This window comes from Tachypleus tridentatus, chromosome 3, assembly GCF_004210375.1.
Source record: "Tachypleus tridentatus isolate NWPU-2018 chromosome 3, ASM421037v1, whole genome shotgun sequence".
NCBI classification, from domain to species: domain Eukaryota; kingdom Metazoa; phylum Arthropoda; class Merostomata; order Xiphosura; family Limulidae; genus Tachypleus; species Tachypleus tridentatus.
In genome coordinates this window covers 14,443,771-14,460,163 of record NC_134827.1, presented here as the reverse complement: position 1 = coordinate 14,460,163, position 16,393 = coordinate 14,443,771, and the positions used below count along the sequence as shown (strand labels likewise).

General features: G+C 33.1%; 1 protein-coding gene across 2 annotated transcripts in view; it reads left to right on the top strand.

Annotated features, from left to right (window-relative positions):
* The first annotated feature begins 685 nt into the window (after positions 1-685).
* The window catches only part of LOC143246393 (cilia- and flagella- associated protein 210-like), a 33,011-nt gene continuing 17,303 nt past the window's right edge, over positions 686-16,393 (top strand). Inside the window, exons 1-4 of one of the 2 annotated variants that reach the window (XM_076493022.1) lie at positions 686-885; positions 5,306-5,499; positions 12,869-13,042; positions 16,094-16,299. In XM_076493022.1, the coding sequence (XP_076349137.1) occupies positions 5,314-5,499; positions 12,869-13,042; positions 16,094-16,299 (566 nt within the window). In that variant the 5' untranslated portion in view covers positions 686-885; positions 5,306-5,313. Of the gene's footprint in view, positions 945-5,305; positions 5,500-12,868; positions 13,043-16,093; positions 16,300-16,393 lie in introns of both variants that reach the window. The other variant, XM_076493023.1, reaches the window with a different exon arrangement.

Sequence of the window (16,393 nt, the reverse complement as noted above, 5' to 3'; positions counted from 1 at the left end):
CTTATTCAAATCTCCTTAATTTGCATTCTTGCGGGTTTGGTTCGTTTTCAATAACCTCAGTTCATTTCCAATCGATCTATTATTTGCAGTTTGAGACCCGGCATGGCTAGGTGGTTAGGGCGCTCGACTCGCAATCTGAGGGTAACGAGTTCGAATCCCCGTCATACCAAACATACTCGCCCTTTCAACCGTGAGAGCATTATAACGTGACAGTCAATGCCACTATTCTTTGGTAAAAGAGTAAGTTGCCCAAGAATTTGCGGTGGGTGGTGATAACTAGCTGTCTTCTGTCTAGTCTTACACTGCTAAGTTAGGGACGGCTAGTGCAGATAGCCCTTTGTAGCTTTGCCCGAAATTCAAAACAAACCAAATCAAAAACTTGCAGTTTAACACTAGTGACGTTACCGTATTTCTGTAGTAATAAACCTCAAAAAGGCGAATCAAAAAGCGTATTAGACCTTTGCATCCCTCATTATATTTTCTGTTTTACGTTTGGCAAAAACAAGAAAAAGAGTCTGCAATATAATCATTAAACAGTTGGTTAAGTATATGATACCAAATAATTAATAAAGTGCAAAGTCATAACAGTTTTCACACACTTAAATTAATTTAGGTCACTATATGGTGAATTAAAAAGTATTCGCAAACCTCTTTAATATTGTAGAGTGCGCTTTAGCAACAATGTTGTTATAGTAACGAAAATGTTTATCATTACCGTAGTAGTCATTATGTAACTTAATTAATGCTAGACGGTTTATAATGTTGATTTTTTAGAATATATTATTCTGTATCAGAGTCAACTATTGTTGTTTTATGTCTTACATGTTAACTTTAACAAAGAGTTTAGGTATGCATATTCGTATTCCTTGAAGTTGAACTAACCAGGTAACTGAAGAAATAACCCTATGAAGACATAGGCGTGTCTTATTGGGATTTTAGTACTGGTATTTTAGCATTATTACTAATTTCAAGTTAGAATTAACTAAGATTAAGCTTTAGTACAGTAGTAACCAAGGTTATAAGAGAACATTACTTAGCTCATTGGATATTGTTTAATATTATTGTTGGAGTTAACATTGAAACCGTGAACCAAATTTGTGTAAGACGAAGGTCAGTTATCCTATTTTTGTATTGAAATTCATAAAGCTAGTGGATTTTATCAGGTGGCAGGGCATTAAATCAGTAAATAAAAGCTTAACTATTTTCCTGGTGATATTTTTTCAAACGAATGAGAGTTTTTTTTGTGTAAACACATGAGTAATTTGAACACTGTCTCAGCTAGCTCAGTTGATAGACCATGAAACTTTTAATATGTTAAGTATTTTAAATTTAAAATAAGTAATTCCTTTGATCACTTTTGTTCTTATTTTCTTGTTTGTAATAAAATATGGATAAAATTTATTCTTTCAAGCAGTAAGTTATACTACTTACTTGACAATTACCACAGCCTCAGTAAACTTTGTTTTCCACAAGGCTCAAGTCCACTAATATTTATCAGTAGTTGGGTCAAGCTAACTTTAGCTATTTAGTGAGGTAATACCATTACTCATCAAAATTCTTGAATAGCCAAACTCATTTGAATCACAGCCACTGGGCAAATAACTAAACTATCATTTGATACATAGTTGCCAGGTTTAAAAACTGATGTTATAATAAAACTTATCAAAAATACAATGATAAAAGTGTTATCTGGTTTTCAGCTTTTAACCTAAATGTAATTATGCTAAACTCCTAAAATAAAACTTTAAAACATAAAAGTCTTAATAATAATCTTATATACCATACCAGTAATGTTTCTGTGTCATACATAGTTCATACTTATGCAGTTTAAGACAGTAAAGTTCATATTAAAACATAGAGTTTTGTTTAGGTTTTATTTGTAGCCTACTGTGTGTTAGTATAAGTAAACTGTTGTAATTCCAAGTTCTTGCAGTTTAATATATGCTAAGTAAATTTCTAAAACTGTAGTTACTAGAATTGATATTTATTACAATAATTAACATGTAGTTGTAATATAATATACATTAATTTGTAATTAAAAATTAAAATTAATATTTAGATTATGAAATCACTAAAACCTTTAAATCACACATTTTCTCAAAGTCTGACATATAATTTTGTTAATATGCCTGACTACAGGTTAACAAAATAGTGTAATATATACTTGTGAATTTATATATTAGAACATGTGAATGTGTATGCTTATAGACCCTGAATAAAAATGTACCACAAAGAAAGAACTACTTGAAGTTGTAGTCTTCATAAAACACTATTGGCATACTTGCATTAGTGAAAGAGCTAATGAACTATAAAATTCAGAAGGAATGAAAGCATGTTGTATAATAGCATTTTCAGACACTAGGCTACCATACAACAGAATAGGTGTAGAAACTGATTGTAGCTTTGATATATGCCAGCAGCACAGAAGCTACATGGCTGCAGCTGGACGGTATCATAATGTACAACTTACAGCAATTGAGAAGCATGTGAAAGTGCATAGTACTTGATCACCTGCATCTTTACTTTTCTGAAATGTATACATATATATGTTTTATATATTTATATGTTAAAGATTTCTTTAAAGTGAAATTGAAAAGAGAATCTGAAACATAGAGACCTAATGCACTCTGATTGGCTGTACCCTCTGCTGTGGACTGTATTTTTACCTGTTGAAAGTTTCATCAACACAGCTTGGATCAGCAAATTAAAGAAATACTGTTAGGCCTCTTATAATAGTGAAATGTATATATAAATTGTGAACTGACTAGATCAGAAATAAGAGTAGGACAAAAGTACTGCTTTACCTCACATCAACCAAGAAGATAAGAAGAAAAGAGCTGAGAGTACTTATCTGGCCATCCAGAATTAACCATGTTAGACAGTACCAAATCCAGGGCTGAGAGACAACTCTGACAGTTAATCAAACCACAGATGATGTCTTTTTAATTAGTATGACTGGAATTAATCTTGATTACCTGCAGCTAGGATGTTCATATAGTTAAAGAGTAAATGACTGAATGGAATTGGTGTTTCTTGATTTCTGTCTGTTGGGTGAAGTTGTAAGATATGATGTATGCAAAACATTGTATATTTACCAATAGATCATCCAGATTTAGGATAGTTCAGTGGTCGTTTGATCAGTTGGACCAAAAGGGCTTTATGAATCTTATCTTATGAGCTATTGAGCAGAATTTCAGTAAAAGAAATATCCATAGGTTTTTAGGTGATAGCTGATTGATTAACATAACTTATGATGACTAGTGCGTCAACAGTGGGTACGTATGAGAGAAAACACAGTTGTGCTGATTGTTGTAAGTTGTAAGGATAGTGCCAAATATTTCAATTGCATCAAATTAAAATATTTACAAGAAAGTACAATTATCACTAGTAAATGAAATTCACAGATAAGTTGATGTTACATCAGGTTTAAACTTGGTTTAGTTAAAGTTTTTTTTCCAATACTGTGTCATACCTTCTCTAACACAATAACTTTTCTTGTTCAATGCTACCCTTTATATGCAATTTATTTTTGTACACAATAGCCTTGAAACTCCCACCTACCTTGCAATCAAGTTATTATCTACATCATTGTTTGTAAATTATTCTGCAACACACCTTCCTGATGCATGTTGCTCCCTCTATTTGATTCCACTTAACCATCACTTCAATATTAGGTATAAATTAAGCACCAGTAGCAGGGAAGAAGGTTGGGAGGTGTGAGAGGAGGCAAGTACCTACTGGAAATATTTTTTCAATTTAATAAAATAATAACTATTGATATGGTATCTTACCTTCTCTCACATAATAGCTACAATCCTGCATTGGAAAGGTGTGATGGATGTAAATAAGCATTCTTTGAAAGTGTCCAAAGAACACTCATTGAGAAAGGAACACACACAGAATACCACACCACTTCTGTACCATGTATACTCTTTACCCAATGTGGTAGTAAGTGTTGCATAAGTGTAGGAAAATAATAATTTTTGGTTATGATGGAATGATTTCAGTCATACAGATTGAAGTAGTTTATTAGTATACAGTTTTCTGAATGTGTTATAAATATTATTTTAGTAAAAGGTGCAGTTATTTATGGATGAAAATACAGACTGTAAGTGTAATAGAAGGAGCAGAAAGCAACAGCCCTATAATGAAATTTTGAAAGAATCACCTCGCTAGTACTGAACTTATATCTGGAAAGGTGATATAAGCAGCAAATGGATTCTAATGGTTAGAAGTATAGGTTGCTGTTAGTGGACTTGAGTTGTCTGATGTGTAGAAACCAATTTTTCATGTGTATAATAAAATTAATGGGACAGTCACAATGGGTCAAGTTCTTATTGCCCTTCAAATGTTATGTTAAACAACAAAGGTTTTAATGAAGTGTCTAGGATATCACATGTAATAGAATCTTACACTAAGAGTTACAACTATATACCAGTTTCAAGTTGTCAACTGCAAACACAAAATAGGTAGGATGAAGAGAACTATTTCAAATAAGGAGTTTAATATAATGCTTAGATTGTACAAATCACTTATCAGACCCCACTTAATATCTGTATATTGGTATGGTTAAGTTTCTGGTTTATTCTACTCATAATAAGGTTCTATCACATGGTTATGGTATTTCTTTTGTGAACATCCTAAAAACTTAACTTAAAGCTAAAATTTATTTCAGTTTCTTATAGTTTTGAATACAAGATAAGCTGTCAGATTTCTGTGGTATTTATTGCTACTCTGGGCATTTGTTAAGTGATGGTGTAGAAAGTTATTATACTATGCAGAGATTTGAAATGGTATTTCTGTTTGCTTTTTAATGAATTTCAGTTCATCTTCTTAAGAATTTCACACTAAGAGTTACAACAAAATTTTTAGTACTATGCAATTTGTATTCTGAAAATGTGTGTATATATATATATATAACTAATTGAAATATTAGCTCATAATTTTGCATTACTCTGCAACTGGAACTTTTTAAAACATTGAACGTAATGAATCTTGATAGATGAAAGGTTACTGTGTAATGCTAGCATAATATGATTTTGTATAACTTGTAATGCATTTATGATTAATTAAACTACAAACTTATGAAATGGTTTTTAATATCTGTTTTTCTTTGATTGAATTTCTGCATGTTTTTTTATAGACAAGACAAATTTGTAGGTACAATATTCAGCATGGGATAATGATCTCAATTGGTTATTAGGGAGTGAATAAGTGAGATACATAAACACAACATTTCTAAACATGTTTACTAGAACAGTCTGCTCTCAGTATTTTTATTCAAATAATTTTATATTTGTTTTAGGGGTGAATATGAATACAAATCAAATGTCCTCGGGTAAAGTCCTAATTCTGTCAGAAACTGAATTGAATAGAATCAAAGGAAATGTGTATCGAGCATCGTGCAAGAAGGCAGAACTTGTGGCTCAGCAGGCTGAGAGAGAACAGATGAGAGAATGTTCTAGAAATATGTCAAAAAACTGGACAAATACAATAGTGGTAAAAAATTTTGAAATACCTCTAATATGTAAAACCAGTATGAAAAAAAATTAAAATATCTTTATGAATATGTATTTCAAAATTTATACAGGCTTAATTTTAGTGTTTTTGTTTTACAGTATTTGTAATTTCTGAATAAAATAGAGGAATGATAGTTTTTATAGCATATAAAGCTAATAATTAAAAACTTATAAATGCAATTAACTGACTGAACAGTCTTAGATTTCTGAAAATAATTAATAGAAATGCTTGAATGACCAAAAACATTTAGTGAATTCAATATTTTCTCCTTTTAGCTTAGGTTTTCTGTATTAATTTTAAGCAGGTTCGATAAGCAGTAAATACTTTTTTTTTAGGTATTATTTGTATTAAAATGAGAAGAATGTTAATTAGTTTTATGAATATCATGATTGTTACCCTTTTCAGTTTTCTACTACTTACTTTGATATTTTGTCTGTTAAATGTGTTTTTGTTTGCCAGTAGATCCAGTTCAATTTGGTGTTGTATAATACATATACTATGCATGAATTGCCACATACACATAAGGATTTACATATCAACAATATATTAGGTTTCTGATAAGACACTTACCTCCTCTCACAAGATTAGCTATTATCATTCAGTGGTGCCCTCTATATACAAACTTGTTATTTATGCATGCAACAAGCCTTGCACTACTCTATCCCTTGTTGGAATTAGTATATTCCAATGTGTCTCTCATGAAAATCTTCGTATCATCTATTAACAAATAGTAACATAGCATGCTCATGTGACACATGAAACTCTGTTTACATTTCTCTGCTCAACCTTCACTTCTTATCTGGCAGCTTTTGAGTACAGGCATTTTTATTCGTGCTCAGTGCTTCCCATATGACACATTATTTAAATTTCACTTGAAATGGTTCTTTTTATGCTTTAAAACATTTTCTCCCAGTTCATTAATGTCACTCTATTTCTGCACTTGACAATTTTGTGTAGATTTCATGAGTAATGAATTTTGAACTTAATGTTACATTTTAAGGTGGTTCACATCTTAGACCAATGTTTTGTTTTGGATTTTAGGTGCGGGTGACCTAACACTGGATCTTTCTGATTTTGAATGTCAGAAGACTGAATGTTACATGGGTCAACCTTTTGCCCACTACAATCACCCAGACTCATGATTCTGTTGAAAGTATTCAGAATGATGAGGATTTTGGTTGTCTTTTCCTCCTGCTGAGTTTGCTATTCCTTTCCAATTCCAGCCTAAAGATTCACCTTGGTCTTCATTGATTTTATATTGCAAGGTTCTCATGTTTTGTCTCTTCCTTATTCCTGACTCCCCTAGTTTTCCTTGTTATATGACCATTCTTCTCAGGCATTTTCGGTATTTCCTCCATCTTCTGATGTTCAAATTTATGTGGATCCCTTTCTCTCTCAATTAAGTGAAAGGATCAGCATACCACACCCTCCCCTCCTTGAGCCTCTGATCATTATGTTCTTTCTTACCATTGAGCAAATTATTTGTGTTTGGACCAAATGTTGTTGGGTTTCTTATTACCTCTTTAGGTAACATATCTAATGTTAGTCTCACACACTCCCAATATTCTTACCCTTAATACCCTTCTCAGTTATCTATCATAAAATCATCTGCTCTTGGATGCCCTCCACAGAAATCCTGAGGGATTTTCTACAGAGATTTTTCTCCTTTCCTTCTCCACATTAACTAATATATTGTCCTCGACTCTGGTGTTACATGCATGTTTTTGTTGTTCTTGAGACTTTATAGATAGGGACTCAGTTTTGGCTCATGTCACTTTACCCTCCACTTATTTACTTTTGTTGCGGACTATCAAATAGATTCACTATTCCTCAGGGAGTTTTTATTCATGTAATTTTGTAATTTGCAATAAAATTGGTGATTGAAGGCTGGTACTCAATTTGTTACATCTCAACCACTTTGTTGAACATCCCAAGTTCACTATGGAGTCCTTTTTCACTTTGAGACTGGCATTTTCCTTAAGGTTATAGATAACAGAAATTAATGTCTCCAATGCCTACCTACACATCCTGATCATACTTCAATCTCAACCTTATCTTTGGTTTGTTCATTGCAGGGTAGTTTACCAATTTTGGGCACTCCTCTTTAGACTTGCATCAGTTCCCTGTGTGTTTTGTCACATCATTCAGGCTTTTGCTCATCATATTCGTACTCTGGGGGTTCCATGTTGTCATTACACCCCTTGGTGTGGGTTTCTGTATGTGATGAGAATGACCTCCCAGGGAAGGTTCTGCTCTTTGAGTTTACCTCCTCTATGATCTAAACATCCACCTATGTGTTTGTTGTGTGTGGTGACTCATGAATGGGAGAAGAGGATCCTGGTGGTTGAGGGATCCAACCCTAACACACCACTTTGGCCTTGAATTCCTGTAGATGGGCAACCTTGGGGTGGCCCCCTTGGGTCAATTGGCTGGTCCACTTGGGCTAGGATCAACCAAGTACCTGTTCTCAACAGGTGTTGTGGACACTGTATCTCATGCTGGTGTTTGGGTATAGTGTAACATTTAGGTCACAATAAGGTTACAATTATGCTACAGAAAGTCCTCTACAACTTGTATTACTGTAGTTTTTCTCTTAACATTGTAGACTAGATGTAAACATTGGTTCTATGCTATTTATTTTATTTTTTTAAACTTTGTTTTGTTGTATCTTAATTTCTTTTTATGAATTTTTCTAAATTTAATTTAATTTTAACTTTTTACTGGATGTTTGGCATAAAGCAGCTAGGCTATTTTTGGAATATAGGAATATAGGCTATATATTCCTTTCTCTTGCTCATCACCATCTGGTGATGGTTCATTCTGATAGCTCATCAATGGGGCATTCAGGCCAGAGATATCTTTTTTGGACTTTGGATCTTTTCTACTGAGCCCATGCACATTACATTCACCTTACTGCATGTCATGTACTGGGTGGTTTCAGTCTGGTTGTGAATCATCTTTTGCACCTTCACTGAATCTATCTCATGGAGTGTTCTTTAGATCCAGTCATTTTCAGGGACCTTTGCATTCTATGGGGTTCTCTCCAATTGGATGCATTTGCCATAGGTCTTAGTGCCAAGTTGTCCCTCTTTTGGCCATTTATACTACATTCACAGGATCTGGCTGCAGATGCCTTCACCCAGGATTGATCTTGCAAATACCTTTATGTGTACCCTTCCATCAAGCTGCTTCATTGAATGTTTTCTCTTGTACACTCCACTCCTTGTTTGCACCATATTGGCCAGCACAGTCTTGGTTTCTGAAGTTATAATGTTTACTGCTCTCATCACCTGTCTTTCTTCCACTGTTTCCCTCCCTTTTTCATCATTCTCAATCCCCCATTCTACATCCCAATCTCCATACCCTCTGTCTTCATGCCCGGCTTTTGTCTGGTTCATGATGAGAAGATCCAGCTTCACATGTGGAGTTGCCTCCTTGTTAGCTACTTCCATATGTCTATCTTCCCTGAAAGTGTACCAGCATAAGTTGAAAGTATTCTGATGTTGATCTACTGGCATGGGATTTCCTTGTGTGGTTGAATTTCTCTCCTGGCTCTTCAGTTGTGAGTCTTCAGTTTCATCACTTTCTAGATATTAGGTAGCTTTCTCCCATATTTTCTGTCTTCCAGATACCATAAAGTTTTTACTTCCCCTCCTCTCACTGTGGTCATTTGTTCCTTCCAGATTCAGAGGCCTTCCAATCATTCTACCCTTTTGGATTGGGACATTAATGTGACCCTCCATTTCCTAATTTTACCTATTTTTGAACCACTTTCCTCATGCTTCTTGTTAATTTTCCATTAAGACCTATCTCCTTCTTCTGCAGATGTCACCATTCTGATTTATTTGCCATTGAGATTTCAAATACCCTTTATCACCCTACCATCTCCTCCTTTATTATGATTGTTTTTTCTCCCAAATACTACAGAGTTTTCCTCTTTCCCTTCCTTTTAACTCCCATTTTTACTTTCATCCAGGTCCTCATAGACTTTGTATCCTGTCAGGGCTGTACATAATTATATTGCACCTACAACTACCCTTCAGGGCATGTGCAGTAGCCTTTTTAATCCCTGGCAATTCTCTTAATTTATTGTGTTTTCCCTTTTTTCTTAAGAATTGGGTCCATCTTTTTGTCTTTTTGGCCTACTTCTCTCTACCTTCATTCTCCTGTACCACGTTCCATGTTTTTTCCCATCAAATTTGTCATCTCATATTTTCATCCATTGGAAGAAATTCTACAAGTTGGCATGTGGACTACATCCAGTACATTCATCTCCAACTATATTCATCACATCATGCTTTTGCCTGCATCGGGGTTTTGTTTTCCACATGTGGTCATGCTCCAGGCTTCAGTGCAACTTTAACTGACATGTTTTATTCATTTTCCTCTTTTTCAGGTGCTTTTCTTTCTTTCCCGTTTTATCACATGGATTCTGCTCTGTGGCAAGTGGTGCCTGACCAGGTATTCTTTAACTTCAAATCCATACTGTAAGCTATGTTGACTTTCACTCTTTTGTTCATGGCTCACAGAGGAAATGGGGGTGATACACAGTATTGCTGATAAGTTATCTACCACACTATAATTATTTCATAAACTTGATCATATCAGACCATACCACCCATGGACTACACGGGTAAAGCAGAAGGGGATAGCTGCAATGCCTCATGAATGACTTTGTATTGTCTGCTTTTCAAAATTGGTTTTATGGTTACCCATTGTGCTATCTGTGGTGATAATACTCCTCCAGACTCTCCACTGCATTCTAACACTTCTACTTCAAGTGGATTATGGAAGTCCTTACCAGCTTCCAGTTCCAAGTTGCTGGAGTGAATGACCATGGAGTCACCATTCCGAATGGGTTCCACAAAAAATTGGCTATAATCATTAGTTAAGAGAAGAGTGGTAATGTTTTGCAAGTGTAGGATGTGGTGAGGCATCCACAGGAGTTAATCTCTCTCCATGCTGGTGAATGGGGCCTTCTGATCACAATACATAGAGTTGATCTATCTCTTCACTGGATTCTTTGGTCTCCTGATGCTATTTACACAACCACTGAAGTTGATCTGTTACGTTATTAGATGGCATGACCTTCTTATACTATTTACACTACCATGGAGTTGATCTTACCTCCGACTGTTATTTCCCATGACCAGTAGAATAGATCTGTTGCCTTCTCAGGAAATATGGCCATCTATTACAATTTACACAACCACTGGAGTTGATCCATCACTGTACAATATATATGCCCTACAAATACCATTTACAATACCGTGGAGGTGATCAATCACCAGACTGGCTGATGTGACTTCCTACTATTATTTTACACAAAGGGTAGAGGTAATCTGCCACCTTTCTGGGAGATAAAGCCTCCTATTACACATTCAGTACACATTGGAGTCTATTTGTCACAAATGCAGTTCACCCCTTTGATTGGGAGCCCTCATCCTACCTTCATATAGACGTCAGTTCCCAGCATTGAATCCTCACACAAACTGATTCCATCCTTTTGATGCTGGATGACAGTTCTTTGGTTGATGAAGCTGTGATGATCTTTGTGTCATACTCAGACTGGTGGGGGTCTTAATCATCTATTTTTGGATTTGAGGTGAAGATGATATAAACCTTATCCTACCCTTGCATGGATGTAGAAATATGGGAGGAGATTTTGAATGTATTTGACTTGCCGAGTATGGCTTAAAGCACCCTAACCACTTTACATTTCACAATTTCTACCCTTTTGTTTTACAAAATGTACACATGGACAAAGAGTATACCTGGCTGAAAAATGTTGCTATTCCCTTCTTTTGATATTTGGATCTATTTCTCTCATTGTTAGGGGGATATCCTTCAGATGCTTTCAGGTGTTCTTCTGTTATTCCATTGTATCAGTATCTTCTTATTCTCAATGTGGGATTCCAGCTAATCTTGTCGTTGTTGTTTTTGAATTAAGCACAAAGCTACACAATGGGCTATCTGTGCTCTGCCCATCACAGGTATCAAAACCTGCTTTTTAGCGTTGTAAGTTTGTAGATATACTACTGTGCCAAAAGAAGTATTATATTGGAAGTTATAATTTTCCTATACTGAAAATATAATTGTGATTGGTACTTACCTCTTTTTGCACATCCCACCTTTCCTCCCTACTCTTCCAATGCTCACATCTTCTGCCAAACTTCAAAGTGAAGGTTCAGGAAAGGAGTGTAGATGGAATCACGTTTTTCATGTGAACATGTTATGCTACTGTTGGTTGATAGGTGACACATGATGATTTTCGTGAGAGACACGTTGAAATATACTATTCCAACAAGGAGGAAGCACAATTCTTGTAGTAGGCATAAAGAAAAATTGTGCATTTAGAAGGCAGCACTGAACTAGAATATCTAATCTTGTGATAGCAGGTACATACCTATTGGAAATATATTTTCAGTATAGAAAAGTTATAATATCTGATTGTGAACAAAATAAGTAATTAAACAAATAATAACTAAATGATGCTGCTACAGTTATGGCCATTTGAAGAATAAAATAAGTTACAGTACAAGATAATTAAAATTATTCCAAATTATTTACATCAGTGTGTCTTTTAATAGCATTCATCCATCATATTGACCATTTTAGTACGTTTGTAATATTTTCTCCAAAAGTGAGTGAAGAAATGCCATTTTAACATATTTTTTGTCAATATATTATAATGTCAAATCACAGCAGTCTCAAAATTTTATTACCTCATTGATTAGAAAACAGTTTAAATATAATCTTATGACAGGATGTTTGAGTGTTAACATATACATTTGGTGTTATGCCCCTTTATATTAAAAGTAAAAATGTCTTCAGGTTGGAAACATTAAGGTAGACTTGTTTACAGAAAGAATTACTTTTCTCTTAAGTCATTAAACATTTGAAATAACATGAATTTAACTGATTTGTGTTGGTTTGGGTTGTTTTAAGATTATTAGACAAGTTTATTTATGAAAATGATTATTTATGTAATGTTTTTTATGTAGTAGTGAGCTTGAGTGTAAAGAATGCTGATAATACTGAATTTCTGTAAGACATAAAATAGTTTAGCATAGGTTGTTAGTTTGTTCTCCAGTGTGATAACATTTGTGGAACGTGTAACATACTGAAGAACCTCTAGTCATAAATATCCTAGTTTTACTGAATTGTAAAAATGTTTTATCCTTGAATTTGTATAAAGTGCGACAATCTTGGTTAATTGTTCAATTAGGTAATCACATATACGATTTAATCTCAGATGATGTTAAGAGGAAAAAGGTGAAAGTCACTTCTCAATAATACCCATTTATTGATTTCTATTCAAAATTTTTTCTCTGTTTCCTTTTTGCAGGGACAGAGACTAAAGAAACAGGAAATTAGAAAACAAAAAGAACAGAAAGAAGAAGAAGAAAGAATTCAGTTAGATTTAGAAGAAGCTCAGTATCAGGCTCAGAAAAGAAAAGAAGCAATAGAAAAAGCCAAAACACTTCAATACTATCAAACTGATCGCATTAAAAAATTGCACGTGAGTCGCATTATTTTTTTGAAGAATCAAAAGAAAAAATTACTTGGGAATGGTATTTTAGAAATAAAAAAATACCAGTGTTAAAATTTTGAATTCATGCATAAGAAATTAACATGTTATCTATGTTTATTCAAATATTGAATTTTTAACATTAGCTTTGTATTGAGATATAACTATGGACTGATTATGTGAACTAATTGTTCTACTTGCATACGGCACTTGACTCATAATCTGAGGGCTGCGGGTTCAAATCCCTGTCACACCAAACATGCTTGCCCTTTCAGCCATGGTGGCATTATAATGTGATGGTCAATCCCACTATTCATTGGTAAAAGAGTAGCCCAAGAGGTGGCACTGCTAAATTAGGAACAGCTAGCACAGATAGCCCTTGAGTAGCTTTGCACAAAAATTCAAAACAAACAAACAATCTATCTGCATTAAGATTGAGCAAGTATTACAGCTTATTTCTCATTTCATCTTCTGATAATGTTTTTATACTAATATGTATCATTACTTAATCTTTGGAATTCTTTACCTGCTGCTGAATACCAACAGATATTTTGATTACAACACACGTTAATTACATAAACTTTACTTTCCTACAAGTCGATTTTTCTAGTTCTGTAGTTTTATGATTTTGCTACTTGTAGAAGCCTGTTTAAATGTATTTGATATTCTTTTCAATTGTGCCTATGTATTAGTGACCATCACTAATAACATATAATTACCTTGACATGGTAAAAAAATTGATGGTGAAGGATTGATGGGAAATAGGAAACTCTGAAAGAAAGTTACTACAACTCATATAATTTGCAAGTGCTTTTAGCTTCTTTGAAATTAATTCCAACAAGTTATTTAAATTTTAATAAATTGTGAAGTTATTTCACTTAGTTTTAATGGATGTTCTGAGTATACTACAAGTAGTTCTTAAAATTTCAAAATCATTATGTTTCTTTATTTTAATGTGAGCAGTAAAGAAACTTCTCTATTATAATTTATGTTTCAAAAATCAAGGATTACAGTAATGTTAGTTTGTGTTCTTTAAATTGCAGAAGATATAGTAATTTATTATTGGCTAAAAATTAATTGATAAATTGCATACATTATTTACTGTATGCTTTCTGATGTTTTATTTATTGATTACTTTATAAACCTGTGGGTAAACTCAGGGGTGGCCTTATTCATTATTGAGCCCCAGGCAGAATTAAGTAAATGGAGCTCCATAATGATAAGAAAACTCAGAATCAGGGTTCCTTGGCAGTTGCCCGATAGGTAAGACTGCCTGTGGGTAGAATTGTATTTGAGTAAAAATATCAGAAGTTTTGTTTTTAAAATGTTTTACAAATTTCAAACTTTTGAGCTCAGAATAATGTACACATTCTTGACTGTAAATATGTGTTATTTGTGCTTATGATCTGGCTTATAAAAGAGCATACATACAGCCACTTATTAAATATATATGTTAAATATATGTCAGTTTTTAAATTAACTAAAGATAAGCTTATCTTATGGATTTAATGAATTAAAAAGGAAGAAAGAATTTTTGACATATTCTTCAGTTATTATTATTTTCATCAAGAAAGTAACCTTTGTAAATAGAGGAAACTGTGACAAATACAAATTTAGGAGTTAATAACCAAAGTACTAATAATTCATTAATTCTGAGAACCATGAATGAAAGAAAAATAGTATATCTTATAATATGTCAACCTCATTACATTTGTCAAATCCATTGCTAAAAATAATTTTTGCCCAGTGCCAAAGTTCATCAAGCCAGCTGGGATATGACAGACATAATATGGTCTACATACATATCATCAGTTTTTATAAACAACTGTTAAGATGTAAATCATATTACACAGTTGAATTGTAATTATTATAATTTGATTTAAGTCTTATACAAATCAGGCCTTCAGGTGAAACTTAATAACACAAAATAATACATTCTGTTTGTTAATTTATTATTTTGTATTATTATTCTATTTTAATAATATTTACTATCAGTTACAGGAACTGTCAAACCAGCAAGCTAGTTTACTTGTTCTGTAAGTGGATAATGTAACCATATCATCAGTGGGAAAAAAAACTACATTAGTTATTATAGGAACCCATGTGTAAAAGCAAAGGAGAATGTGTTAATATATGTCAAACATACTACTGTTTGGATTCTTAATTGAAATATAAAACTTTTGTAGGTCTAAACTGTATCTAAGTAAATGAATATAAATTTGTATTATTATAAAAATGAAACAAAGTGTATCAATGGATCAACAATACCATAATTACTTGAAATTAGATCTTACAGTGACTAAAATTGGATGTTTGATATCATGTTTGTTGTACCTGTTTTGTCTGTTGACAGAGGGGTAACATTGGTTTGAACTGAAACATTCTAAATTGAATAAATTGTTTGGATTTAAGCAAAAGGACTAAAATCTGATCTTTCCTGTGACTTAACACTTGTTATGGTGTAGTTTGAATTTGATTTATATTTGAAAATAAACCATCAGTTAGCTTACTAGATTAAAAATACACTGAGAAATAGATATGGCAAAGTATTGAACATTAAATAAAACATAGTAAGGCAACAGTATTAAGTGCTTATAGTTCTCAGCATGTTAATTACAAGTAAGCTGAAATTGTTATCAACTAAATGTAATTTAATCTGAACACATTTGCCTTACATGCTCAATACACGCAAAAAAATGCTAAATAGTTGATACCTTATATATATTCAAATATGTTTTGCAAACATTGCATCAAAACTGAATAATGTTTTATACTGATTACAGATGCTTTTCCTCTTCTTGTTCATAATAATTACAGGTTTGACACTAGTCGTATTCAAGAATTACGTTTCAATGACTTCACCATGTAATGAACCATCATTTCAACTTGGTAATTGTCATTTAATCTAAATATTACATGAATTAAAATTAGCAGACATGGGTTGTGTACTGTACTGTTGCCTCACTATGTTTTATATCATTTTAGAATGTTTTAAAACCACCAAGCTCTATCTTAAGTACTATCTCTTTTCTGTCTCTACAGGGAGCTCTTCTTCTGAGTGAAGTTTTGCGGGAACGAGATGCACAAGTTAAGTTCAAAAATAAAATTAGACAAATACAAAAAACTAAGGAAGCTGAGTTTGTCGAGTTTATTAAAGAAGACTATAAGAAATATTTGGAAGAGCACAAAAAGACAGAACAAGAAAAAATTAATAAAAGACAGCAACTTGATGAAGAACTAAAAAAGCAGTAAGTTTTACTAATTTGTATTTTCTTAATTAAATAGTTGATGACAGATCTAATTCATTTTGTTTACATCTCTAAACAGCCTTAAATTAGAACA